Source organism: Dipodomys spectabilis, unplaced genomic scaffold (assembly GCF_019054845.1).
Source record: "Dipodomys spectabilis isolate Male_0828 unplaced genomic scaffold, ASM1905484v1 ptg000528l, whole genome shotgun sequence".
NCBI classification, from domain to species: Eukaryota; Metazoa; Chordata; class Mammalia; order Rodentia; family Heteromyidae; genus Dipodomys; species Dipodomys spectabilis.
In genome coordinates, this window is record NW_024871205.1 from 680,678 (window position 1) to 705,500 (window position 24,823).

A 24,823-nucleotide genomic window follows, 5' to 3' on the forward strand; every position below is an offset into this window, starting at 1 on the left:
AAGGCAGACAGGTTACTGGGAAGGCGGGCACAGCCCGGTCAGGTCTCCAGTAGGAGGGCGCCGGAGGGGCGGGCGTGTGGCTGCGGGGGCCCTGGAGGGGGGGTGCAGGGGGGGGGACAGCGTTTTCAGGAGATGACAGCTCAGGTGGCTGTCCGAGCTGAGCGCTCCGAGCTCCCGTGGCTCTGCTCCAGGTGACGGGTGTCCACAGTTTCTCCGCCCACCCCAATACGTGGATGAGCCCTGGATACGTGGCTTCCACTCCCGTGGAGAAATGGCGCTGGCAAAGTTGCTGTCACCGGCTGGGGAGGGGGGGGGTGCTGGACGTGGGTTGAGTCCACGTGAGTCCCGCAGGGTCCAGCGCCCTGCAGCGCCAGCGCCTAGCTCCACGGGTGGAGCTGCAGGAGGTCGGGTGTGGAGGCCGGGCAGGGCTGGAGGTTAAACAGAGAAAGCGGAGAAAAGCTACCCAGCGACATCTGTCCCTCCACCTCCGCTCCGGGCCACTTAGCGGCTGCGTAGGAAACTTTCTATCAAACGTGGGGAGCAGGGGGGTTGTGGAGGGCAGGACAGACCTTCCCTGTGGCGGGAACTTCCACACGCAGCCCGCCAGCCCCCCCTCCCCCCCTGCTGTCATCAGAGCCTGGTTTGGGGGAAGTTCCCCCCAGTTCCTGCCCCCCCCCCACATACCCCTTTACTCCTTGCCTGACTGGTTACAGGGCGTCCGTCCTGGTGCCAGCTGACCCGGTCATGGCTTGGCTTGGACACGTCACAGAGTTCAGTGAGCAGCTCACCGTGCGTTCCAGAAGTTTCTGACAGGCACACGATGCACCTTTATGCCACCCACGTGCCAAAGGGCTGAAGCAGGGTGATGGCGATGTGGGATCTTTAATCCATGCCGCGTTCTTTCTGGCCGCGAGGTGTTAAGGGGCTGGCGGGTGTGAGCGGGACCTCCAGCTGGGTCTGTGGGATTTCCGGGCCTTCCTCTTCCCTTCTAGGGGTTCTGAGAGAGGAAAGAATCAGGGAAATAAGCAGAAACCCCCCGCAGTCGTGCGGAATTTCGTTCACGACGACCGCACACGGTTCTCGGCAACGGAGGCCGGCTCCGACTCGCCCGCACAGCTTGGCTGTGACCTTGGACAGGCCCCACTCCACAGCTGCAAGTGGGATTAAGGAGGGACTTCCCTTCCGCATGGCCCCTCCTCCTTCCCTCCCTGCCCACGCGATTTTCCTCCTGGGGAGCCCCGTGGACATTTGTACCCGCTGGCCATCTTGGCAGTGCTTGGTCTTATCAGAGACAAGCCCTGAGCTCTGGAGAGCCTGCAGACATTGCCTGAAGCGTTGGAAGGGCCGTGGCCTGACAGCCCCGCCCAGCTAGGCACGGCCACTCTGCTGGCGTCGGTGGACAGAGCGCCCCCTGAGCCCGGCCTGCCGCTCCGGTGTCTGTGCTCGGGTGAGGCAGAGCCCGGCCCGTGATGATGACACCGATGGGGGTGGTGTTGTGTGTGGTGGCGGTGCGTGTGATCGGGACCGGGGTGTTGTGTGAATGTCACGGGGCGCCAGGACCGTGCTGGTGTGACCCTAGATTGGAATATGGGGGGGACCTTTGTGTTCCCCCACACACACTACCGAGCCTGACGTGCTGCAGGGGGCTAAGGGCTGGTGTGCCGGGCGAAGTCCAGCTCCCCCAGGGAGTGCCCAGCTCTCTGTGACTTGGTTTCCTTCCTGGCCCCCATGCTCAGTGTCTTATCGTAGGGTGAGACGCCTTGTAAATAAACAGGACGTTGCAATATTGTATTTATTCGGCTCCTCCCGCAACCACACAGCCGCAGCCTAACTACTGCCGACTCAGAAATGGGTCAGACGTCATGGTGAACTCAGGGCCTGGGCTGACTCAAGGCTGACACTCTACCACTTGAGCCACAGCTCCACTTCCCGATTTTTGATGGCTAATTGGAGATAAGAGTCTCATGGACTTTCCTGTCCAGGCTGGCTTCGAACCGTGACCCTCAGATCTCAGCCTCCTGAGTAGCTGGGGTGACAGGCGTGAGCCACCAGCGCCCGGCATGGTACAATGCCCTCAATGCGCATGTCATACTCCGTGGGTGGGAGCTAATGCCGGCTGACATTTTCTAAGACTTCAGATTGTGTCAGCCGGCGTACAGCATGGGGTCGAATTCTGGTAGCCACGCTTCGAGGCAAAAACTGCTGCTGTCTCCGGTTCTGCCATTGGGGAAACCGAGTCCTGGTTCTGGGGCTGATTAAACAGCAGCACAGGCCGGGACCTGTCCCCAAGGTCAGGCAGGGAGGGTGGTCCTGAGCTCGCCTGGTAATCCGGACTGGGGCCAGCCCTTGGCTGGGCTCACTCGCTCGCTGGGGGGGGGGGGGGGGGGGAGCGCCGCTATGTGTCCGTCTTGTGGCTGAGCCAGCAGGTGTGCGAGCAACTCCCCAGCCGCCTGGCTTGTCAGCCTCCCTCTCAGGAATCGTCTCGTGGACGAAGGGCCCTGTCCACCCTGGAGGCACCAGCTCCGAGCCTCCCTGCTGTGTTCTGCTCGCTGCTTGACATCTGTGACAGAGCTTAGCAAGGACCAAGCTGACCTCTGAGGTCTTAGATCCTGGTCAGACTGTGGGCTTGGACTGCCTGTGGGTTACTTGTGTGTGTGTGTGTGTGTGTGCGCGCGCGCGCACGTGCATGTGCGTGTCTGTGTGCGTGCGTGCACACGCGTCTGCATGCGCCAGTACTGGGGTGTGAACTGAGGGCCTGGGCGGTGGGTGTCTCTTAGGTTTTGTGCCCAGCTGGTGGTCTCACTATTTGAGCCACAGCTCTACTTCCAGCTTTCTGCTGGTTCAGTGGAGATAGGATCCCACAGGTGCAGAATCAGAGCCGACCAGACAACTACAAAGCCGGGACCCTCCGCCCCCTCCCTCCCATGGAGGCCTCTTGCTCCCCTGTGCCCTGCCCAGCCTCCCACACACGCCTTCAGCTTCAACCCCTGCAAGGGTTCCATGTCCTGATCTCAGAGCCGAGGGAGGGAGGGAGGGAGGGCGAGGGGTCTGCGGCCCCCCATGCCCACGCCAGACTTCACTCCCGAGGCCCCGGCTCTCTTCCCTTCCCACCGGAGCTGAGATTCCCCTAAGGGCTCCTTGGACTTTTCAAGAAAGAACTTCAAAGGCAGCGTTCCGGGCCGTCTTTCCTCTGGTACCTCTTACCAACCGCCCATGTCTGCTTGCCCCGTGAAAATGCCAGGGGAGGACTCTCAGAAGCCTGAGCCCCTGCCAGCACACGTTAAAACTTAATCCACTCTTCGGGGGAGAAGGAGGGGCGCGGGGAAGTGTTTATCATTAACCGACAGTGCTCATGAACCTGGAGTCAGCCAACGCCTTTCTGCTGCATGGTACACATTCCTGGACCTGCAAGAAAGGAGTTGGGAGCCGGGTCCCGACCCGCCTTGCTTTCCTCCCTGGGCCAGAAGTGACTGAAAAGGGGAGGGGCAGAGCAAGCCACAGTGACTCAGGTAGAAGAGGACGGGAGCAGAAAGGATGGTTTCTGGCTGTGAGACATGAGCGTTGCTCGCAGTTTCCTCCGCCAGGCATCCGGCTGCTTCCTTAGATTCTCCAGACAGGTGTTCACTGTATCACCCAGACGGGTCTTTAAACTCTGAGTCTCCCCTCGGCCTCCGGGGTTAGCGGTGGAGGAAGGGCAGCCTCCTTCGGCCGGGCTACTGCAGCCGTGGAAGGGGGGGACACGCTTGCACCTTCAGCAGCCACGGTGGCTGCAGACACTGGGTCCCGGGGCCGGCGCACGGCCGTGTCTGCGGTCCGGCCACTGCAGCTGAAGGAGGCATGGCTCACCCCATAAACCAACGAGATTGTTCTACGTCATCCCTCCCGCCCCAGACCTCCGGGTCCTGAGCTCCCAGCGAGGTCACAATCAGGGGCAGGGGATGAATTCATCGGCAACCTCGGAGGAGATGGAAGGGGCTCTGCAGGCAGCTTTGTTGGCCTGAAAAACCACCCGTCCGCTCCCGCCCCTCTGCTGTCCCCCCAAGGGAGCCATGTGTCCCTCAGGAAGGTCCCCGCTGGTGACGGGATGGCCGGGGTCTCAGGTTCTGGATGGGGCCGTCCCCCCCGCCCCCAGCCTGATCCACCGTTACCCACCACGCCCATAAAGATGCACAACGACACGCCAGATGGAAATGGAAAGGAGCCAGTGGCTCGCGCCTGTCATCCTAGCTACTCAGGAGGCTGAGATCTGAGGATCACGGTTGGAAGCCAGCTGGGAGGAGGAAAGTCCGTAAGACTCTTTATCCGCAAAAAGCCAGAAGCAGAGCTGTGGCTCAAGTGGTACAGTGCTAGCCTTCAGTGAAAGATCTAAGGGACAACCACACTCAGGCCCCGAGTTCAAATCCCAGGACTGGCGCACACACACACTGAATAGAAAAAAGGACAGTCAGAAAAGGGAAGAAAGAGAAGAATGGAGGGAGGGAGTTAATCGACTCCCCCTTTGCTTGTTACTGTTAGTGCACGTGACATGTGTCAGGGTTGTGTGCACACATTGTAGTCTGGTTGGCTCCCAGGGTGTCCGTGGCCCAGTGGCCCTGCGGTTCACAGCCTCGATGCCCGTCTCTGCTGCACAGGCGTGGAGAGGTGTCTGGGGCCGCCTCCCATCCCCGCCGATGGAAGTCAGTGAGTGCGTGTTAGTGAGCGCCGTGCAGACCCGGCGGGCCTGCGCCCCGCGCTCCGCCCCCGGGGTGGGGTTGGGGGGCACCGTGGGGGGGACACTGCCCCACCAAGGGCGCTTGGCAGCCGTGGCCCCTAAATCGGGGTGTGCTGGGCACGTGTGCAGGCTGAGGTGGGAGGGACTTGGGGGACCCTTGGGAGACCCAGGCCTGCACAGGCCTCTAGACTCTCCCTGCCCACCGAGGCTGCCCTCCCTCTGCCGGCAGAAGGAAGGAGGGAGGGCCACGCGGTCCCCGTCACCGGGGTCCTGGGTCCCAGGCTAGCCAGAGGACAGTGGGGTGACCACCACCGCCCAACCAGGGCTCCCCCCAGGGGACAGGCCGGGGTCCCCCAGCACAGTAGTGGGAGATGGGGGGTCTCCTTACTGTCCTCAGGGCCCAATGGAGATACATAGGAAAGAGGCCCTGGCCAGGAAGCCCTTCCTAGAAGAGGCCCAAAGGGAGTTGAGTGAGGCTGGGGCCCTGTGCAGGCCAGCGCTGTCACCACGCCCGCTGACCGTGACCGAAGGCAGTGGGAGGAGGCCTGGTCAGGTCAGGAAAGACTTCTTTTTTTTTTCTGGTCGGTTGTAGGGCTTGAACTCTGGGCCTGGGCGCTGTCCCTCAGCTCTTCAGCTCAAGGCGGGCACTCTACCACTTGAGCCACGGCGCCATTTCCGGTTTTCTGGTGGTTCGTTGGAGATAAGAGTCTCAGGACTTTCCTTCCCCAGGCTGGCTTTGAACGGTGATTCTCAGATCTCAGCCTCCTGAGTAGCTAGGATGACAGACCTGAGCCACCAGCGCCCATCAGGAAAGACTTCTTAAAAGTGTTATTTCAAAAGCCAGGCGCTGGTGGCTCACACCTGTCATCCTATCTACTCAGGAAGCTGAGATCCAAGGAGGAGGGATCGCAGTTCAAAGCCAGCCTGGGCAGAAAAGTCCCTGTCAGATTCTTAACTCCCAATTAACCACTCAAAAATGGGAAGTGGAGCTGTGGCTTACCACTGTGCATTGGGTTTGTGCAAAATAGCTCAGGGGCAGCATCCAGGCCCCAAGTTCAAGCCTCAGGACTAACAAAAAGAAAAAAAGACACGTCATCCCTAGCATGGTAGCTCAGGCCTGTAAAATCCTGGTTACTCGAGAGATGAGATCTGGAGAACCGTGTTCAAGGCCAGCAGGAATACAGCTCCAGCCCAGTCTAGGCAAAACGTTCCTGGAGACCATCACCAGTGAAACCTGGCAGAATGTGATGCACCTACCCCATTACCCCGGCTATATAACTAGGAGGATCACAGTCCAGGTTGGCCGTGGCATAAACGTGGAAAATAAGTAAAGTGAAAAGAGTTGGTGGTGGGGCGCGTGCCAGGTGAGCACCAAGCCCGAGGCTCAAATGAGGGGTGCCCCCACCCCTCCCCAAAGCATCTCCGCTGCATGTGCTGGAAAAGAAGGAGCCGCCGGTTTAGGCAGGGGACAGGGGAGAGAAGAAACGGAGCTGGGGAGAAAGAGGGTGTCCACGGGTTTTTGGGGGACGGCGGTGTCTGCGGCGATGGAAATCGTCTGCCAAAGGCCTGGCCGGGGACAGCTTCAGAGCTCAGCCATGGTTCTCATGTCTGTGGCAGGTCTGGGCAGCGATGCACGGTGGCAGCGGAGGGGGGGTGCCAGGCTCCTGTCTCCCTCCGCCCGCCGGGAGAAGGTGGCACCTACGTGTGTGCAGGGAGGGTGGCGGCCTCGGTCTGTGCCCTGCACGCACGCACACTCATGGCCCCCCGGGCTCTGCCTGGCCCAGCCCTCCTCCCGGCCCGGAGCTGCCCCTCCCCCAGTGGTGGGTCTGCCTCTAGAGAGGAGGAACAATGCCCGGGCACCCCAGAGGGGCAGGGCTGGTGCACGCCAGCGGGGCTGGGAAAGTTCCCAGCGACACCAGGCCCTCTGTGGGGACGGAGCCAGCCTTGGCACCCGGGTCACTACCACCTGTGGGGAGCCACGAGGATCCCTTCCACGTCCCCGGTCCCTTCCATGTGCTGTGTCCTTCCACGCCCCGTCCTTCCATGTCCTGTCCTTCCACATCCTGTCCTTCCACGCCCTGTCCTTCCACGCCCTGTCCTTCCACGTCCCGTCCTTCCACATCCCGTCCTTCCACGTCCTGTCCTTCCACGTCCCGTCCTTCCACGTCCCATCCTTCCACGCCCTGTCCTTCCAAGTCCTGTCCTTCCACATCCTGTCCTTCCACGTCCTGTCCTTCCACATCCTGTCCTTCCACATCCCTGTCCTTCCACGTCCTGTCCTTCCACACCCTGTCCTTCCACGTCCCGTCCTTCCACACCCTGTCCTTCCATATCCCGTCCTTCCACATCCTGTCTTTCCACACCCTGTCCTTCCACATCCTGTCCTTCCACATCCCGTCCTTCCACATCCCGTCCTTCCACGTCCTGTCCTTCCACGTCCTGTCCTTCCACATCCTGTCCTTCCACATCCTGTCCTTCCACGCCCTGTCCTTCCACTCCCTGTCCTTCCACGCCCTGTCCTTCCACATCCTGTCCTTCCACGCCCCGTCCTTCCACGCCCCGTCCTTCCACGCCCCGTCCTTCCACGTCCCGTCCTTCCACATCCCGTCCTTCCACATCCCGACCTTCCACATCCCGTCCTTCAACGTCCCGTCCTTCCACTCCCTGTCCTTCCACGCCCTGTCCTTCCACATCCTGTCCTTCCCCGCCCTGTCCTTCCCCGCCCTGTCCTTCCACACCCTGTCCTTCCACGCCCTGTCCTTCCACTTCCTGTCCTTCCACGCCCCGTCCTTCCACGCCCCGTCCTTCCACGCCCCGTCCTTCCACGCCCCGTCCTTCCACGTCCCGTACTTCAACGTCCCGTCCTTCCACGTCCCGTCCTTCCACGTCCTGTCCTTCCACGTCCTGTCCTTCCACATCCTGTCCTTCCCCGCCCTGTCCTTCCACGCCCTGTCCTTCCACATCCTGTCCTTCCACGTCCTGTCCTTCCACGCCCTGTCCTTCCACGCCCTGTCCTTCCACGCCCTGTCCTTCCACGCCCTGTCCTTCCACGCCCTGTCCTTCCACACCCTGTCCTTCCACACCCTGTCCTTCCACCCCCTGTCCTTCCACACCCTGTCCTTCCCCGCCCTGTCCTTCCCCGCCCTGTCCTTCCACGTCCCGTACTTCAACGTCCCGTCCTTCCACGTCCCGTCCTTCCACGTCCTGTCCTTCCACGTCCTGTCCTTCCACGTCCTGTCCTTCCACGCCCTGTCCTTCCACGCCCTGTCCTTCCACATCCTGTCCTTCCACGTCCTGTCCTTCCACGTCCTGTCCTTCCACGCCCTGTCCTTCCACATCCTGTCCTTCCACGCCCTGTCCTTCCACGCCCTGTCCTTCCACATCCTGTCCTTCCACGTCCTGTCCTTCCACGTCCTGTCCTTCCACGCCCTGTCCTTCCACGCCCTGTCCTTCCACACCCTGTCCTTCCACACCCTGTCCTTCCACCCCCTGTCCTTCCACACCCTGTCCTTCCCCGCCCTGTCCTTCCCCGCCCTGTCCTTCCACGCCCTGTCCTTCCCCGCCCTGTCCTTCCACGTCCTGTCCTTCCACGTCCTGTCCTTCCACGTCCTGTCCTTCCATGCCCTGTCCTTCCACGCCCTGTCCTTCCACGCCCTGTCCTTCCACGTCCTGTCCTTCCACGCCCTGTCCTTCCACGCCCTGTCCTTCCACATTCTGTCCTTCCACGCCCTGTCCTTCCATGCCCTGTCCTTCCACGCCCTGTCCTTCCACGCCCTGTCCTTCCCCGCCCTGTCCTTCCCCGCCCTGTCCTTCCACGCCCTGTCCTTCCACGCCCTGTCCTTCCAGGCCCTGTCCTTCCACGCCCCGTCCTTCCACCCCCCGTCCTTCCACGCCCCGTCCTTCCACGTCCCGTCATTCCACATCCCGTCCTTCCACGTCCTGTCCACGCCCTGTCCTTCCACACCCCGTCCTTCCACCCCCCGTCCTTCCACGCCCCGTCCTTCCACGTCCCATCATTCCACGTCCCGTCCTTCCACGTCCTGTCCTTCCACGTCCTGTCCTTCCACGCCCTGTCCTTCCACGTCCTGTCCTTCCACGCCCTGTCCTTCCACGCCCTGTCCTTCCACACCCTGTCCTTCCACATCCTGTCCTTCCCCGCCTTGTCCTTCCACTTCCTGTCCTTCCACGCCCCGTCCTTCCACGCCCCGTCCTTCCACGCCCCGTCCTTCCACGCCCCGTCCTTCCACGCCCCGTCATTCCACGTCCCGTGCTTCCACGCCCTGTCCTTCCACGCCCTGTCCTTCCACGCCCTGTCCATCCACGCCCTGTCCTTCCACGCCCTGTCCTTCCACGCCCTGTCCTTCCACGCCCTGTCCTTCCACTTCCTGTCCTTCCACTTCCTGTCCTTCCACGCCCCGTCCTTCCACGCCCCGTCCTTCCACGTCCCGTCCTTCCACGTCCCGTCCTTCCACGTCCCGTCCTTCCACGTCCCGTCCTTCCACGCCCTGTCCTTCCACTTCCTGTCCTTCCACTTCCTGTCCTTCCACTTCCTGTCCTTCCACATCCCGTCCTTCCACACCCCGTCCTTCCACGTCCCGTCCTTCCAGCCCTGTCCTTCCACGCCCTGTCCTTCCATGCCCTGTCCTTCCACATTCCACGCCCCGTCCTTCCACGCCCCGTCCTTCCACGTCCCGTCCTTCCACGTCCCGTCCTGTCCTTCCACATCCTGTCCTTCCACATCCCGTCCTTCCACATCCCGTCCTTCCACGTCCCGTCCTTCCACGTCCCGTCCTTCCACGCCCTGTCCTTCCACGCCCTGTCCTTCCACATCCTGTCCTTCCACATCCTGTCCTTCCACGCCCTGTCCTTCCACGCCCTGTCCTTCCACATCCTGTCCTTCCACGTCCTGTCCTTCCACGTCCTGTCCTTCCACATCCTGTCCTTCCACGCCCTGTCCTTCCACATCCTGTCCTTCCACGCCCTGTCCTTCCACGCCCTGTCCTTCCACGCCCTGTCCTTCCACGTCCTGTCCTTCCACATCCTGTCCTTCCACGTCCTGTCCTTCCACGCCCTGTCCTTCCACATCCTGTCCTTCCACGCCCTGTCCTTCCACGTCCTGTCCTTCCACGTCCTGTCCTTCCACGCCCTGTCCTTCCACGCCCTGTCCTTCCACATCCTGTCCTTCCACGCCCTGTCCTTCCACATCCTGTCCTTCCACATCCTGTCCTTCCACGCCCTGTCCTTGCACGCTCTGTCCTTCCACGCCCTGTCCTTGCACGCTCTGTCCTTCCACATCCCGTCCTTCCACGTCCCGTCCTTCCACGCCCCATCCTTCCACATCCTGTCCTTCCACGCCCTATCCACGTCCTGTCCTTCCACATCCTGTCCTTCCATGCCCTGTCCTTCCACGCCCTGTCCTTCCATGCCCTGTCCTTCCACGCCCTGTCCTTCCACATCCTGTCCTTCCACGCCCTGTCCTTCCACGCCCTGTCCTTCCACATCCTGTCCTTCCACATCCTGTCCTTCCACACCCTGTCCTTCCACACCCTGTCCTTCCACATCCTGTCCTTCCACATCCTGTCCTTCCACGCCCTGTCCTTGCACGCTCTGTCCTTCCACGCCCTGTCCTTCCACATCCCGTCCTTCCACATCCCGTCCTTCCACGTCCCGTCCTTCCACGCCCCGTCCTTCCACGCCCCGTCCTTCCACGCCCCGTCCTTCCACGCCCCGTCCTTCCACGCCCCGTCCTTCCACGTCCCGTCCTTCCACGTCCCGTCCTTCCACGCCCTGTCCTTCCACATCCTGTCCTTCCATGCCCCGTCCTTCCACGCCCCGTCTTTCCACGCCCCGTCCTTCCACGCCCCGTCCTTCCACGTCCCGTCCTTCCACGTCCCGTCCTTCCACGTCCCTTCCTTCCACATCCCGTCCTTCCACATCCCGTCCTTCCACATCCCGTCCTTCCACGTCCCGTCCTTCCACGTCCGTCCTTCCACGCCCTGTCCTTCCACATCCTGTCCTTCCACATCCTGTCCTTCCACATCCTGTCCTTCCACGCCCTGTCCTTCCACGCCCTGTCCTTCCACGTCCTGTCCTTCCACATCCTGTCCTTCCACGTCCTGTCCTTCCACGCCCTGTCCTTCCACATCCTGTCCTTCCACGCCCTGTCCTTCCACGTCCTGTCCTTCCACTTCCTGTCCTTCCACGTCCTGTCCTTCCACGCCCTGTCCTTTCACATCCTGTCCTTCCGCGCCCTGTCCTTCCACGCCCTGTCCTTCCACGTCCTGTCCTTCCACATCCTGTCCTTCCACGCCCTGTCCTTCCACGCCCTGTCCTTCCACATCCTGTCCTTCCACGCCCTGTCCTTCCACGCCCTGTCCTTCCACATCCTGTCCTTCCACGTCCTGTCCTTCCACGTCCTGTCCTTCCACGTCCTGTCCTTCCACGTCCTGTCCTTCCACATCCTGTCCTTCCAGGTCCTGTCCTTCCACACCCTGTCCTTCCACATCCTGTACTTCCACGCCCTGTCCTTCCACGCCCTGTCCTTCCACGTCCTGTCCTTCCACATCCTGTCCTTCCACGTCCTGTCCTTCCACATCCTGTCCTTCCACGCCCTGTCCTTCCATGTCCTGTCCTTCCACGCCCTGTCCTTCCACATCCCGTCCTTCCACATCCCGTCCTTCCACGCCCTGTCCTTCCACATCCCGTCCTTCCACATCCCGTCCTTCTACGCCCTGTCCTTCCACATCCTGTCCTTCCACATCCTGTCCTTCCACGCCCTGTCCTCCCGTCCTTCCATATACCCCTGTCCTTCCATGTCCCATGTTATTCCACGTCCCGTGTCTTTCTACATCCTGTGTTCCACGTACCGTGTTCCATATACAGTGTCCTTCCACGTCCGGTGTCCTTCCATGTTCCCCCCTCACCAAGGCCCCTTCCACGTCTGAGCAGCCATAGCTGAGATGTGCGGAGCATGTTTGCCTCTGTGATGAGATGGAGCCCGGGCTGGAGGTGAGCCAGCCCCTCCCCAGGAAGGGACCCCAGCAGCAGTGCACCCCCTCCCGCACTCCCTCAAGGGAGGGTGGTGGGGACAGCTCTTGGGAGGGAGGGACAGGCAGAGGACCACAGCCCGGGTGGCCGTGTCCAGTCCTGGCACCTGTCAATTAGGAAGGTGTGAGGTGACAGTCCACCCAACCGACAGGTAAAGGAAGACTTAGTGATGGTGGATATGAGGGCATTGTGAGAAGCAGCGACTGCAGGCTGGACGGGCCCCTGAGGATTCTCTGTGTCGCTTGTCCAATATAGCAGGCTTCTCATCCTCCTCCATCCTTTCTACCCCAACCCCAGACAGCCACGGTCAGCTGTCTCTGTGTGTGTGTTAGCATGTATTTTCTAGAACTTTTCCAGAAATGGCAGCCTACAAGAGTCTCTTTTTGATGACTAGGTAGTATTCTACCGTATGGCGGTACCACATTGCTTAGTCCAGTTAGCCGTAATTGACATGTGACTGTGTGCAGGCTTTGGGTTGTTAGGAATAAACATTGGTTTTCAAGAAGCACCACTATGCTGAGTGGTGAGAAAGGAAGAAAAAACCTGCTGCTAAAAGACTACCCACTTTTTCAGCTGCCCATGTTGATCTCGTGCTTGCTGAAGCAATCCTTTCAGACTTAGGGTTGTTTCTTTTTTCTTTTTTTGGAGGTGGGTCTGGTCGTGGGGCCTGAACTCTGGGCCTGGGCGCTGTCCCTCAGCTCTTCAGCTCAAGGCTAATGCTCTACCACTTGAGCCACAGCGCCACTTCCGGCTTTTTCCTTTTTGCTTATGTGGTGCTGAGGAATCGAACCCAGGGCCTCAGGCATGCAAGGCAAGCGCTCTACCACCTTCCCAGCCCCCTGTTTCTTTTTTCTTTAAATCATTCCCATCCTGGGGGCTGGGAAGGTGGCTCAGTGGTAGAGCGCTAGCCTTGAGCTGAAGAGCTGAGGGACAGCGCCCAGGCCCAGAGCTCAGGCCCCATGACCAGACCCAAAAAAAATAAAAACTAAAAAAATAAATCATTCCCATCCTTTTATGCATACACGAAAACAAATACTTAAGCAAAAAACACTCAAGCATTTCCCCCCTCCCCCTGCTAAAAGTGACTCTTTGGAGCCTTCTGCATCCTTGGCTTTTCAAGTACTTGTCCCTTGTGCCTCTGTGCTCCCAGGCTGGGGAGAGCTAACCTACTTCGGGCTTGCTTCAGGAATGTGGCTGGACAGGTTTGTCCACCGCCATCTCCCCCCCCCCCCCCCCCCCCCCCGCCCCTCTGCCCCAGCCTGGAGGGGGAGGGCGGAGGGCAGAGGGCCTAGTGCCCTGATCCTACTGGAGACCTGGTTACCACTGAAAGCGGACACCGTGGGTGTTTCTGCCTGCCCCAGACACTGAGTGCATTTTAAAAAAATAAAAGTGCACTTCAGAATTATCTAAAGCCAGTGCTGGGGACCTGGGGCAGAGCATGGCTTGCTAAATACTGCACAGAATTTTGCTTTTCATCTCCAGGTTGCACCATTAACACCACCAACCTGTCTGCCAACTGGGAGTGGGGGTGGGGATAAAGGCTCGTGCGTCAGCAGCTTGTACTGAATTGTCAGAGGAGTTGTGTTTTGGAGACCCAACTGGACACACATGCTGGCACTGAGCTTGCAGCTTCCTGCCTCAGCCTCCCGGGTGCTGGGTGACAGACATGAGCCCCCATGTCGGTCTTAAAAATATTTTTGTGAAGCCAGCAGCCACTGGTGGCTCACGCCTGCCATCCTAGCTACTCAGGAGGCCGAGAGCTGAGGATCGCAGTTCAAAGCCAGCCCCGGCGGGAAAGTCCGTGAGATTCTTATGTCCAGTGGACCACCTTAAAAAGCCAGAAGTAGAGCTGTGGCAGGAGTTCAAGAGCTCAGGGACAGCACCCAGGCCCGGGGTTCGAGCCCCAGGGCTGGCACCAGAAAATAAGCACAGTCAGGCAGACGGGTGCTCAGACCTCGAGGTACGGCAGCAGGAGGTTCTGGCCAGGGCCTGTGAGCCGTGATGCCACTTCCTGTCTCAGGGTAAAGAATGGGGCTTCCGGTTTAAGTTTGAGGGTGACACGGGTCCCAGGGTGCACAGACACTCTGGGATCACGCCCACAGCGCCACCGCCCCCCCCAAGGCTCCCCACCCACCTGCCCTCATCTCATGAACCCGCACTTCTCTCCCACACAGCAGGAGTCTGGGATTCTAGGTGCACCCCAGTTCTAGATGAGGTGCAGGCTCTCATCCCTGAGCCCACTCTCCCGCTGAACCCTGAAGCTGACACCAGCTTCCCGGCTGTGTGCCCAGCCTGGGAGAACAGACCTGCGGGCTGGAGCTCCCTCCCGGCAGACTGGTCCTGTCCGGATCTCAACCAGAACATCTCCCTGCCATGAGCAAAGGCTGCGGGCCCGGGGAGTACCCACAGTTCCTCAGGGGGGTGGGGTCCCACACAGTCCTGCTTTCACTAGCAGGAAGCACATACGTGAACACGCGTGTGCATGCACGTACATGCTGTGTATACTCGTGCTTGCCCACAAATGGATGGCTGTGTGCGTGCATGTGGTGTGCACCTGTGTGCGCGTGCATGTGTGGCTGTGTGCGTGTGCACGTGTCTATAGGTACCTGTGTGTCTGCAGGTGTGTGTGCCTGTATTTATGTCCATGTGTGTGTGCGTGTGTAAAATCCCAGCGCAGGTATAACAAGACGCGTCTCCACGCACTGAGCCATCCACCTCCCCTGGTGCTGGTGGCGGAGCAAGCCTGCTGTCCAGCTTGTGCCTACGTTGCTGAGTCCTTTCCTCCGTCCCTGGACGAGCTCTGGGACGTCTGTGTCCTGGGCTTCAGAGGGAGTGGGGTTCTGGGGTGCCCTGCATGTCTTTGCACCCCACCACAGATAACTGAGGGGCTCCAGGCGCCAGGACAGTCTCGCCTCTAGTCCTGCAGCGTGGCTTGTACCACGCTCCAGAACATTTTGAGACCTGTCGCTCTGTTCACCTGCATTAGGTTTTAGTCTTTAGCCGGGGAACTTGGGGGGCTCTGAGCCCCTGTGCGTCTCTCCCTCCAGGGCTGTTTCCCCCCCCCCCGCGGTGAACGGGGAGCACATGCCCACGTTAGCAAGATGGAAAACTAACTTGGCTTTGCACCTGTCCCTCCCCTCAGAGCCGTGGTCTGACGCGCTCCTTCCCCAGACACGTGGCTGGTGCTAGCTCTACCTCGTGGATGCATCACAGATTAAAATCCTTAATCCTCTGGGATGAATCTGAAAGGTGCTCTTCAGATTCAGGGGTGGGTGCGGGGAGGAGGGGGAGGACACTCCACCTTCTTCATTTTCTGGGTGTCAAGTGCACAGTGAGATGCCTGCCTCTGAGTGGCTGGGGTGGTGTAAGAATGCATTATATGCGTGCATGGAAGTGTCACAGTGAACCCGCCTGCCCCTGTAACTAATGTAAGCAGATAAACAGGAAAGGAAAGGGAAGGGGAGGGGAAAGGATGGGGCTGCTCTAGACAGTATGGAGCGCGGAAGGACGGGATGGCTGAGGTGGGCTGGGCACAGAGGGAAATGGCTTTGGTTTCCTGTGTTCGAGGCCCAAGGACAGGGTGCTTATTGGGGGGGGGGGGGGGTCAGCTGACCAAAGCTTTGTGGGAGCTTCATCTGGAAGGTCTCAGCACCTGAGGAAAAGCAGGAGTGTGGGTGCTTAGCGGGTAGTTCTTGCTGGAGATGTTTGTTGGAGGACAGCTGTGCGGGCACTCGGCCAGCCCGGGGCAGCAGGCAGGCAGGAGGCCAGCTTTCTGAAGGACCAGTGGGTGCAAAACCCCCTCCACCCCGGGAGAGAGCCAGGGGAAAGACTGCAGGCCGGCAGACCAGGGCTCTGTAGGGGAAGAGACCAAAGAGAGCTGGGCGCCAAGGCAGGAGACAGACTTGTCCCAAGAGCCCCGCCTTGCAAACCCTCCGTTGGAGATGAAGGAATGGAGCCTCAAAGCCAGGCACCGGAGGCTCACGCCTGTCATCCCAGCCACTCAGGAGGCTGAGATCTGAGGATCGTGGTTCAAAGCCAGCCTGGTTGGGAAAGGCCGTGAGACTCTTTCCAATGAACCACCAGAAAACCGGAAGTGGTGCTGTGGCTCAAGCAGTAGAGTGCTCGCCTTGAGCTGAAGAGCTGAGGGACAGCACCCAGGCCCAGAGTTTAGGCCCCACGACTGACAAAGAAAAGAAAAGGAGGCTCAAGAGGGAAGGTGGCTGGCTTCCCTCTCCCCTCCCCTCTCTTCCAGGACCTCCTCGCCCCCATCTTACCGCACGGCATGGCCCCCTTCCCAGGAACCAGAGACAGCAGAGCTGGCTGCAGTACAGAACTCCTGGATGTGGGAGGCCAGGAAGGCTTGCTGCAGAGGCCACAGGGGCCACGGGGGGCCGTGGGCTGATGGAATAGATCTCTCTCCTCACTCCAGGTTCACCAAACCCCTCACCTTTGCTGACTGCATCAGCAATGAGCTGCCTCTGGGCTGGGAAGAGGCCTACGACCCCCAGGTTGGAGATTACTTCATAGACCACAACACCAGTAAGTTCTGTCCTCCCTTCCCCTGCCTCCTTCCTCCTCCTCACCCCCCTCCTGCCCTGCCCAGTGTTCAGGAGCCACCAAAGGTTCTAGACGCCAGATCGTGCCTTGTTTTATGTCAATTTGGATAGAGGGGTTAATGCAGGTTGATAATGCATGTTCTTGAAAAAATAACCATTCAGGACTGGGAAGGTGGCTCAGTGGTAGAGTGCTTGCCTTGCATGCATGAGGCCCCGGGTTCGATTCCTCAGCACCACATAAGCAGAAAAAGCCAGAAGTGGCGCTGTGGCTCAAGTGGTAGAGCACTAGCCTTGAACTGAAGAGCTGAGGGACAGCGCCCAGGCCCAGAGTTCAGGCCCCACAACTGACAAAAATAAATAAATTAATAGCCATTCGAAGGGGAGTGTGTGTGTGTGTGTGTGTGTGTGATGTATGCTGGTACTAGGACTTGAACTCAGGGCCTAGGTGCTGTCACTGAGCTTTTTTGCTCAAGACTAGCATTCTACTACTTGAGCCACAGCTCCACCTCTGGCTCTTTTGGTGCTTAATTTACAGATGAGTCTCACAGACTTTCCTGCCCTGGCTGGCTTTGAACCATGATCTTCAGATCTCAGTTTCCTGAGTAGCAAGGATTACAGGCATGAGCCACCAGTACCCAGCTATTTCTTCATATTCTTTTTTTTTTTTTTTGTCGGTTGTGGGGCTTGAACTCTGGGCCTAGGCACTGTTCCTGAGCTCTTCAGCTCAAGGCGAGCTCTCTACCACTTGAGCCACAGCACCACTTCTGGTTTTCTGGTGGTTACTTGGAGATAAGAGTCTCACGGACTTTGCTGCCTGGGCTGGCTTTGAACCGTGATCCTCAGATCTCAGCCTCCTGTGTAGCTAGGATGACAGGCGTGAGCCATCAGCACCCGGCTATTTCTTCACATTCTTGAACACTTTTCCCTCCATTTACTCTTCATGAAGACAGATGACCTCCAGTTTTTATAATCCCCTTTGGCCTCTGAATAGATTACAACTCAAACCTGGCCCTTCCTCAGGTAGAGATTGACATCCAGTTCACAGCTCCACCTCGGTGTCCTTTTTGTTTCTATGACTGAGCCACATACATGTAGATTCTCTTCCGTGTAGTAAGCAAATTTAACCCAGGTACATTTATTGTGAGTCTATCCATGTGCTTTGCCCCTTGGTGTCTGGTAGTGGATTCCACCGGTCACCAGCCCGGCAGCTCCTCACGCACGGTGCTGAGCCGGAGCCCCTGGTCTGTTCCAGAAACCACTCAGATTGAGGACCCGCGGGAGCAGTGGCGGCGGGAGCAGGAGCACATGCTGAAGGATTACCTGGTGGTGGCGCAGGAGGCTCTGAGTGCCCAGAAGGAGATCTACCAGGTGAAGCAGCAGCGCCTGGAGCTGGCGCAGCAGCAGTACCAGCAGCTACACGCCGTCTGGGAGCACAGGCTGGGCTCCCAGGTCAGCTGTGAGTACTGCCCACCCATGCAGGGCGGAGTCAGGCAGAGGGCTGCCGGTCCACACGCATCCGAATCCCCATCCATCCCTTTGCTGTTTACGGGTTCACAGCTCTTCTGCACCCTGTGGTGGGAAGCCAGCTCCTGTGGCCGGTCCCATCCTGTAGCTCCTCCATGTTTAAACCCAACAGGGGCTAGCTGGGGAGACGTGGAGGGAAAGCAGTTATAGAGATGGGAGCCAGGCACTGTGGCTCATGCCTGTGATCAGCCACTCACTCCCGGGCTAGAAAAGATCCACGGGGAAATAAGAGAGGACAAAAGGAAGAGAGTGACACATCCAGCTAGCCGAGTCTATGAGGGATTCAAACGTGGTTCTCCCGCGTTGTTACCACTTCTGTCTGACCATTTGTTGAAGGTTTACTGAGAGCTAGAAACCCACTGAGAAAGAGCAAGGGTAGAAGAGGGGATGGAGAGATCAACTGAGCAAACACGTTAAGAACTGGTGGGTCTAGCTGGCCACAGTGGTGCATGCCTGTAACCTCAGTGACTCAGTGCATATTTGGGTGTCCCTCGGCTCTGCCACCTTCAGTGTCCTCACCAAATCCATGTTGGCCAGCCACAGGCCTCGGCCTACCACACCTCCCAGCTCGGAGATGGGGAGGATGGGGGGAGGGGTTCTCTGCAGCCTCACCGGACTGCCTCTGGTGCCCGAGTGGTCGGCCAGTCGCAGCCCACACCAGGCCTCTGAGCCGCTTCCTTGGCGCTGAGCAGCGTCCTGCAGGTGTTTCTGAGCACTTCAGCCCAGAGACTGGCGTCTTTGGGGTTCCTTTTCTTGTGTGGAAAACACATCACCGGGGACTTGGTGGGTTGAAATGAAGAGAATATCAGATAAGGCCATTTTTGAAAGGGACAGAAGGGGGCTGGGAAGGTGGCTCAGTGGTAGAGCGCCTGCCTTGCATGCCTGAGGCCCTGGGTTCGATTCCTCAGCACCACATAAGCAAAAAGAAAAAAGCCGGAAGTGTCGCTGTGGCTCAAGTGGTAGAGCGCTAGCCTTGAGCTGAAGAGCTGAGGGACAGTGCCCAGGCCCAGAGTTCAGGCCCCACAACCGGACCCAAAAAAAAAAAAAAAAAGAAAAGAAAAAGAGAGAGACAGAAGGACCTGAGAACTGCAGAAGAAAGGACATCATGATGAAGATGTGGGCCTTGGAAAGCAGGGCGGATGCCAGTGGGCCCCTGAAAAAGGGCCGCGGGCTGCGAGCTGGGAGTCCTGCCGAGACTCGGGCGCAGGGAATTGGGCCTCAGCAATCCCTGGAAGCGGGAGTGGGGCGAGGAGGGCCTTGGGTAGGGAGCACTGGATGAAAATTGCCTCCGAGAGAGACCCTCAGACCCTCCCCAAATTGCTATAGGCAGGACCAATACCAGCAGCAGCCTGGCCTGTGGTGGTGGGTGAACTTTCAGAGACAGTAAGTCAAGCTCTAGACTCCAGGCAGGTTCAAAGCCACAGCACACCGTGCAGAAGCAGGATTACATAACCAAGAGACCCAGGGCTCTGAGACCGCCTGGTGTCCAGCAAGGCAGGAGGCCGTCCATCGGGCCCCCAGGCTAGACAGGAGGAGAGCCTGGGAAGTCTGGCCTGAAAAGGCCTGGAAGAGAGAAGAAGGAATGACACCGGCATCGAGGGTTCCTGGGCCAAGCGGCCAGCCATGTCCGGCACCAGACATCTGAGTGGGCAAGCTCCCCTCCAGACCTCCCCGCAGGCCCCCCACAGTGAAGGAAGAATAGAGACTGCCCCAGGGCCTGTGGGAAGATTGGAACCTGAGGCTGAGGACAGCTACAGGAATATATAGAAAAGTTAAGGAGAGAAAAAGCCACCCTGGTCCAGGGAACCTACGACCTGAAAGGAGAGAGAGAGAGAGAGGCTTCAGGAGATGATTCGGGAAAGTTTCTCATGACAGGAGAAGGAGGGAGAGGAGGAAGAGGAGGAGGAACGGTTCCACATGATGGATGAATCAACATACCACACTTCATCATTGGTGTCGAACCCTGAAACCATGGAGCAAACTCAGGCCTCCTGGGAGAAAAATCAACAGGCCACAGGAAACGATCAAGACTCAGAATGGCTACAGCCTATCACCAGGGACCTGGGAAACTTAAAAAACAATGGTGCAATCGATGCCTCTACAGGTAGAAAGGGGGGGGGGGGGATTTGTTTTGACCCCAGAATTTTATACCCAGCAAAACTACTTTTACCTAAATGTAGGGTTAGGATCAAGATATTTTGAGTCATGTAACATTTCAGGGAGAAGAAAAAAAGTAGATTTCCTTCCTTCCGCCCCTCCCCTTCTCAATCATCTACTAGAATGTTCTGTCCAGAGGAGCGATAGTCCAGAAAGAGGGAGATCTGAGACACAGACGGGGAGGGGGGCTGGAGGATGTCAGGCCTGGGGTGGGGGGGAAGGTGTGCTGGTCTGTGCTCTGGGCCAGGGAGGGGCATAGATCACAGGAAGGGTGTGGAGTTGAGCTTGGGCAAAGTCTGCAGAAAACCAAGCAAGCATGGAAATGACAGTTATTAAGTCCAGCAGAGGGGAGACCAAAGAAAAGTAAAGGCTAGAAAGTGGAATGGGCTAGCCAACTCTGCCCGTGAGTGTGTAGATAGAGAAATAGGTGCAGATATGTTTAAAGATGGCCATCACCTAAAGTTCCATGAGCTGTTTCAGAGGACCCCAGAGTAAGAGAGCCCCAGTGTGTGGTGTGAAGCCCCCAGGGCCCCTCCATGCCTGATTTATTGCTGCTTAATTAGAGATCGAATTACAAGGACATTATTTTTACAGACTGACTTTGAACCACAATCCTTCAGGTCTTGGCTTCCCGAGGAGCTAGGATCACAAGTGTGTGAGCCACAGGCACCAGCTGTATATCACTTATTCTGTACATTTCTTCATAAGATATATTCTATGGAATGATTTTCAGACATTTCCTTTTGTTTGTCGGTTGTGGGGCTTGAACTCTGGGCCTGGGTGCTGTCCCTCAGCTGTTCAGCTCAAGGTGAGCACGCTACCACTTGAATGACAGCACTACTTCTGGTTTTCTAGTGGTTTATTGGAGACAAGAGTCTCATAGACATTCCTTCCCAGGCTGGCTTTGAACCGTGATCCTCAGATCTCAGCCTCCTCACTTGCTAGATGACAGATGTGAGCCACAGGCTCCCGGCAGAATTTCCCTTTATAGTCAGTAGTTTGCTTTATCTCTTTGCAGTGCCAGCGTTTGACTTCTGTGCCATGTTTATTAGATAGACAGCTTCCCTTCTGTTGACTAGTTAGCTTATTTTAGTCCTTTCAGTCTATTTCGCCTGCCAAATAAGACAGTTTTGCATTTCCTCCAACCAAAATTCTATTCTTTCTGTTGCCTTATAGTGTGTTCATCATCCAGCTCGAAGTATGACCCCGAGATCCTGAAAGCGGAAATTGCCACTACCAAGTCCCGGGTAGGTCTCTGCCTCCCATTGGTGGAGGTCTCTGCCTCCCCATTGGTGGAGGTCTTTTCCCTCTTAGAGGCTCTGCAGGCCCATTGGTGGTGATCTCTGCCCCTTTAGAGGCCTCTCCACTCCCATTGGTGGAGGTCTCTGTCCCCTTAGAGGCCTCTGCCATCCCACTGGGGGAGGTCTCTGCTCCTTTAGAGGCTTTGCCTCTCCATTGGTGAAGGTCTTTGCCGCCTTCGAGGATTTGCCTCTCCCCTTTCGAACTCTAGCTCATCCTGAAGGCCGCAGTAGCCGGGCCAGGCAGCCGTGGGAGTGAGTTGGTCACGCTGCTAGCAGCTCTCATCTCCCTGGCGTCTGCTGAGCCCCAGACAGCGCTGCACCTCACGGGGTGGTGGCTGCCATTACCTGTACTTTAGAGATGAGCAGCCAGAGGCTTGAGGACGCGGAGAGAATCCTCCAAGGCCGTGGAGTCGAGGAGGGTCCCTGCTGGTGTGCTCTGTCCCGCTCCGTCCAGCCTCCCCACTCCTGGTGATACGCATCACCGTGCCCACGTTCCGGCGCAGAACCACAGCGGCCCGCGGCTGCTCGTGGCATGGCCAGTGTTGTGCACCGTCGGTTCTAGCCAGACTCAAAAAAGAATGGTTTTCGCAGGTCAGATGCTGACACGCCATTCGTGGGTGAGGGAACTGGGCCGGAGCGGCAGGGAGGGGTGGGGGGCTGTGAACGGAGAGAGACGGGCCCGTCCCGTGCCGAAATGTGGGCTTGGCGTGTCAAGGCCTTCCTTTAAAGGAACTGCATGCCTAGGCTCCCAATAGGAAAGCTCTCTGTCCATCGTTAATAACGACTCGTGAGGACAAGTTTTAACAACGCCACCCGGACCAGACATGCCTTTGTCCAGGCTGGACCTGGCATTTGAGAACCTAGGACTCTCGAACCCAGGACCTCGGGCATCTTGTTACTCCCATCGCTTCTAGGACAGAGTGGCATGGGAAGGGACACTCAGTTCCATCTCCTGGGTGGGAGATGGTGGGGGGACCTACAGGAACTCCAGCCGGGCTGCCGCCCGCCGCCCATGCAGAGACGGCGGGAGGGCAGGGCGTGTGAGCCCCTGCGGGGTGTGCGGGAGCCGAGCCGGGGTCTGGGGTCCCCTCCCTCCCCGGGTCCATCCCCGACTCAGCCCGGTGCGGTCTGCCATCCAGGTCAACAGGCTGAAGAGGGAGATGACCCATCTGCAGCAGGAGCTTCAGTTCAAGGAGCATGGCTTCCAGACCCTGAAGAAGTGAGTCCCGGGCTGGGAAGGTGCTCCGTGGTAGAGCGCTGGCCTCGCACGCATGAGGCCCTGGGTTCCATTCCTCAGCACCACATAAGCAGAAAAAGCTGGAAGTGGCGCTGTGGCTCAGGTGGTAGAGCGCTCGCCTTGAGCTGAAGAGCTGAGGGACAGTGCCCAGGCCCTCAGTGCGTGCAGCTCTGCCAGGGCATTGACGGAGGGGAGGGGAGAGGAGGGGAGGGGAGGGGAGGGTGTACCTGCACTTGGCTCCTCTCCAGCTTGGGAGGGGACGCAGGCGGACGGGCCCCTCCCCCTCCCCCAGCGGGTCGCCCAGAGGGGGACCGGGAGCCCATCAGTGTAGCCACCTTGTTGCTTGCTCTTCACTTGGTGAAGTTATTCAAGAAGTTTTCCATTTTCTAGAGGAAGACCAAAGCCAGGCAGCCAGCCGCAAGTAAGGGCTGAGGCAGGAGCTCGGAGCTACTGAGCTCTGCTCGTGTAGGATTTGGTGGTGGTGGCAATGGGTTGGGTTTGTTTTTGTTTTTCTTTTTTGGTTTTTTGTTGGTTGTTTATTGTGGGCTTTTTGTTGTTGGTGGTGTTGTTCTGGTTTAGGGCTTGAACTCAGGGTCTGAATGCTGTCCCCGAGCTTTTTGCTCAAGGGTAGCACTGTACCACTTGAGCCACAGCTCCATTTCCTTCTCCTGCTTCTGCTTCTGCTTCTGCTTCTTCTTCTTTTTCTTCTTCTTCTTCTTCTTCTTCTTCTTCTTCTTCTTCTTCTTCTTCTCCTCCTCCTCCTCCTCCTCCTCCTCCTCCTCCTCCTCCTCCTCCTCCTCCTCCTCCTCCTCCTCCTCCTCTTCTTCCTCTTCTTCCTCTTCTTCTCCTCCTCCTCCTCCTCCTCCTCCTTCCCCTTCTCCTTCTTCTTCTTTTCCTCTTCCTCCTCCTCCTCCTCTTCTTCCTCTTCTTCCTCTTCTCCTTCTCCTCCTCCTCCTCCTCCTCCTCCTCTTCTTCCTCTTCTTCCTCTTCTTCTCCTCCTCCTCCTCCTTCTCCTTCTCCTTCTTCTTCTTTTCCTCTTCCTCCTCCTCCTCCTCTTCTTCCTCTTCTTCCTCTTCTCCTTCTCCTCCTCCTCCTCCTCCACCTCCTTCTCCTTCTCCCTCTCCTTCTCCTTCTCCTTCTCCTCCTCCTCCTCCTCTTCCTCCTCTTCTCCTCCTCCTCCTCCTTCTCTTTCTCCTTCTTTTTGGTGCTTAATTAGAGATAAAATATTCACAGAAGCCAGGCACTGGTGGCTCACGCCTGCCATCCTAGCTACTCAGGAGGCTGAGATCTAAGGATCACGGTTCAAAGCCAGCCCTGACAGGAAAGTCCGTGAGACTCCTATCTCCAATAAACCACCAGGAAACCGGAAGTGGCGCTGTGGCTCCAGTGGTAGGGCGCTCGCCTTCAGCTGAAGAGCTGAGGGATGGCGCCCAGGCCCAGAGTTCAAGCCCCACGACCAAAACAAAATTCACAGAGTTCATCATGGGGACCCCTCCCTTGTCTCCCTGCCTGTCCCCACCCCGTTTCCTCCTGGAGCCCAGCTGCCCAGGGCCTGAGGAAATGGGGTCGAGGCATTTCAGCACCCAGTGGACAGCTCTCTTCCATGGGGCCGGCTGGGCAGCCGGAGCCCTGCGGCCTTGCGTGGAGGCAGCGGCCTGGCCTCCCTCACAGACCCCCGCCCCGGCCCGGCGCGCAGCTGCGCCCCCATGCGCCCCGCATGCGCTCTCCCGCCCCACGGCCCCGCCCCCAGGTAGGTGCCTGACCTGCCACTTCCTGTCTGGCAGAATCAACAGGAAGATGTCTGACGCTGAGGGAGGCTACCAACTGGACGAGGCCCGGGCTGTTTTAAGAGAGACGGAAGCCATCAGGAAAGCCATCACCTGCGGGGAGAAGGAGAAGCAAGACCTCATTAAGGTGTGTGAGCCCCTCCCCCTCCCCCCACTCCCCCCACCATGGCCCAGACAAACCATCACCAGAGTCTCAGCATCCCCAAACCCTCAACTCAGGCCCAGGCGCCGTAATCCTAACGACTCTGGAAACAGCGGGAGGGGAGGATCACTGGATTCGAGCCCAGCCCAGGCAAAAGAGTGGCCCCATCTCAACCATTCACCCACACGTGCCAGCAAGCGCCTGGCATCCCGGCTGTTCGGAAGGTGTCAGGAGGAGGGGAGCCAGCAGCAGAAACGTCAGACCTGAGCTGAAAAATACCAGACACAAAGAAGGCTGGGGGCGGACCCGACCCCAGAGCCCCGGCCGGAGCCTCTCCTCGGCACCAACCTCAAGTCACCAG

The 24,823-nt window shown here is 58.6% G+C and overlaps 1 protein-coding gene across 1 annotated transcript in view; it reads left to right on the forward strand.

Moving 5' to 3' along the window:
- Wwc1 (WW and C2 domain containing 1) overlaps positions 1–24,823 on the forward strand; it is a 51,370-nt gene that overhangs the window by 4,608 nt on the left and 21,939 nt on the right. The window contains exons 2-6 of the mRNA XM_042670222.1: positions 16,188–16,297; positions 17,567–17,770; positions 21,172–21,242; positions 22,436–22,515; positions 24,318–24,447. Coding sequence (XP_042526156.1) covers positions 16,188–16,297; positions 17,567–17,770; positions 21,172–21,242; positions 22,436–22,515; positions 24,318–24,447 — 595 coding nt within the window. The remainder of the gene's footprint in view (positions 1–16,187; positions 16,298–17,566; positions 17,771–21,171; positions 21,243–22,435; positions 22,516–24,317; positions 24,448–24,823) is intronic.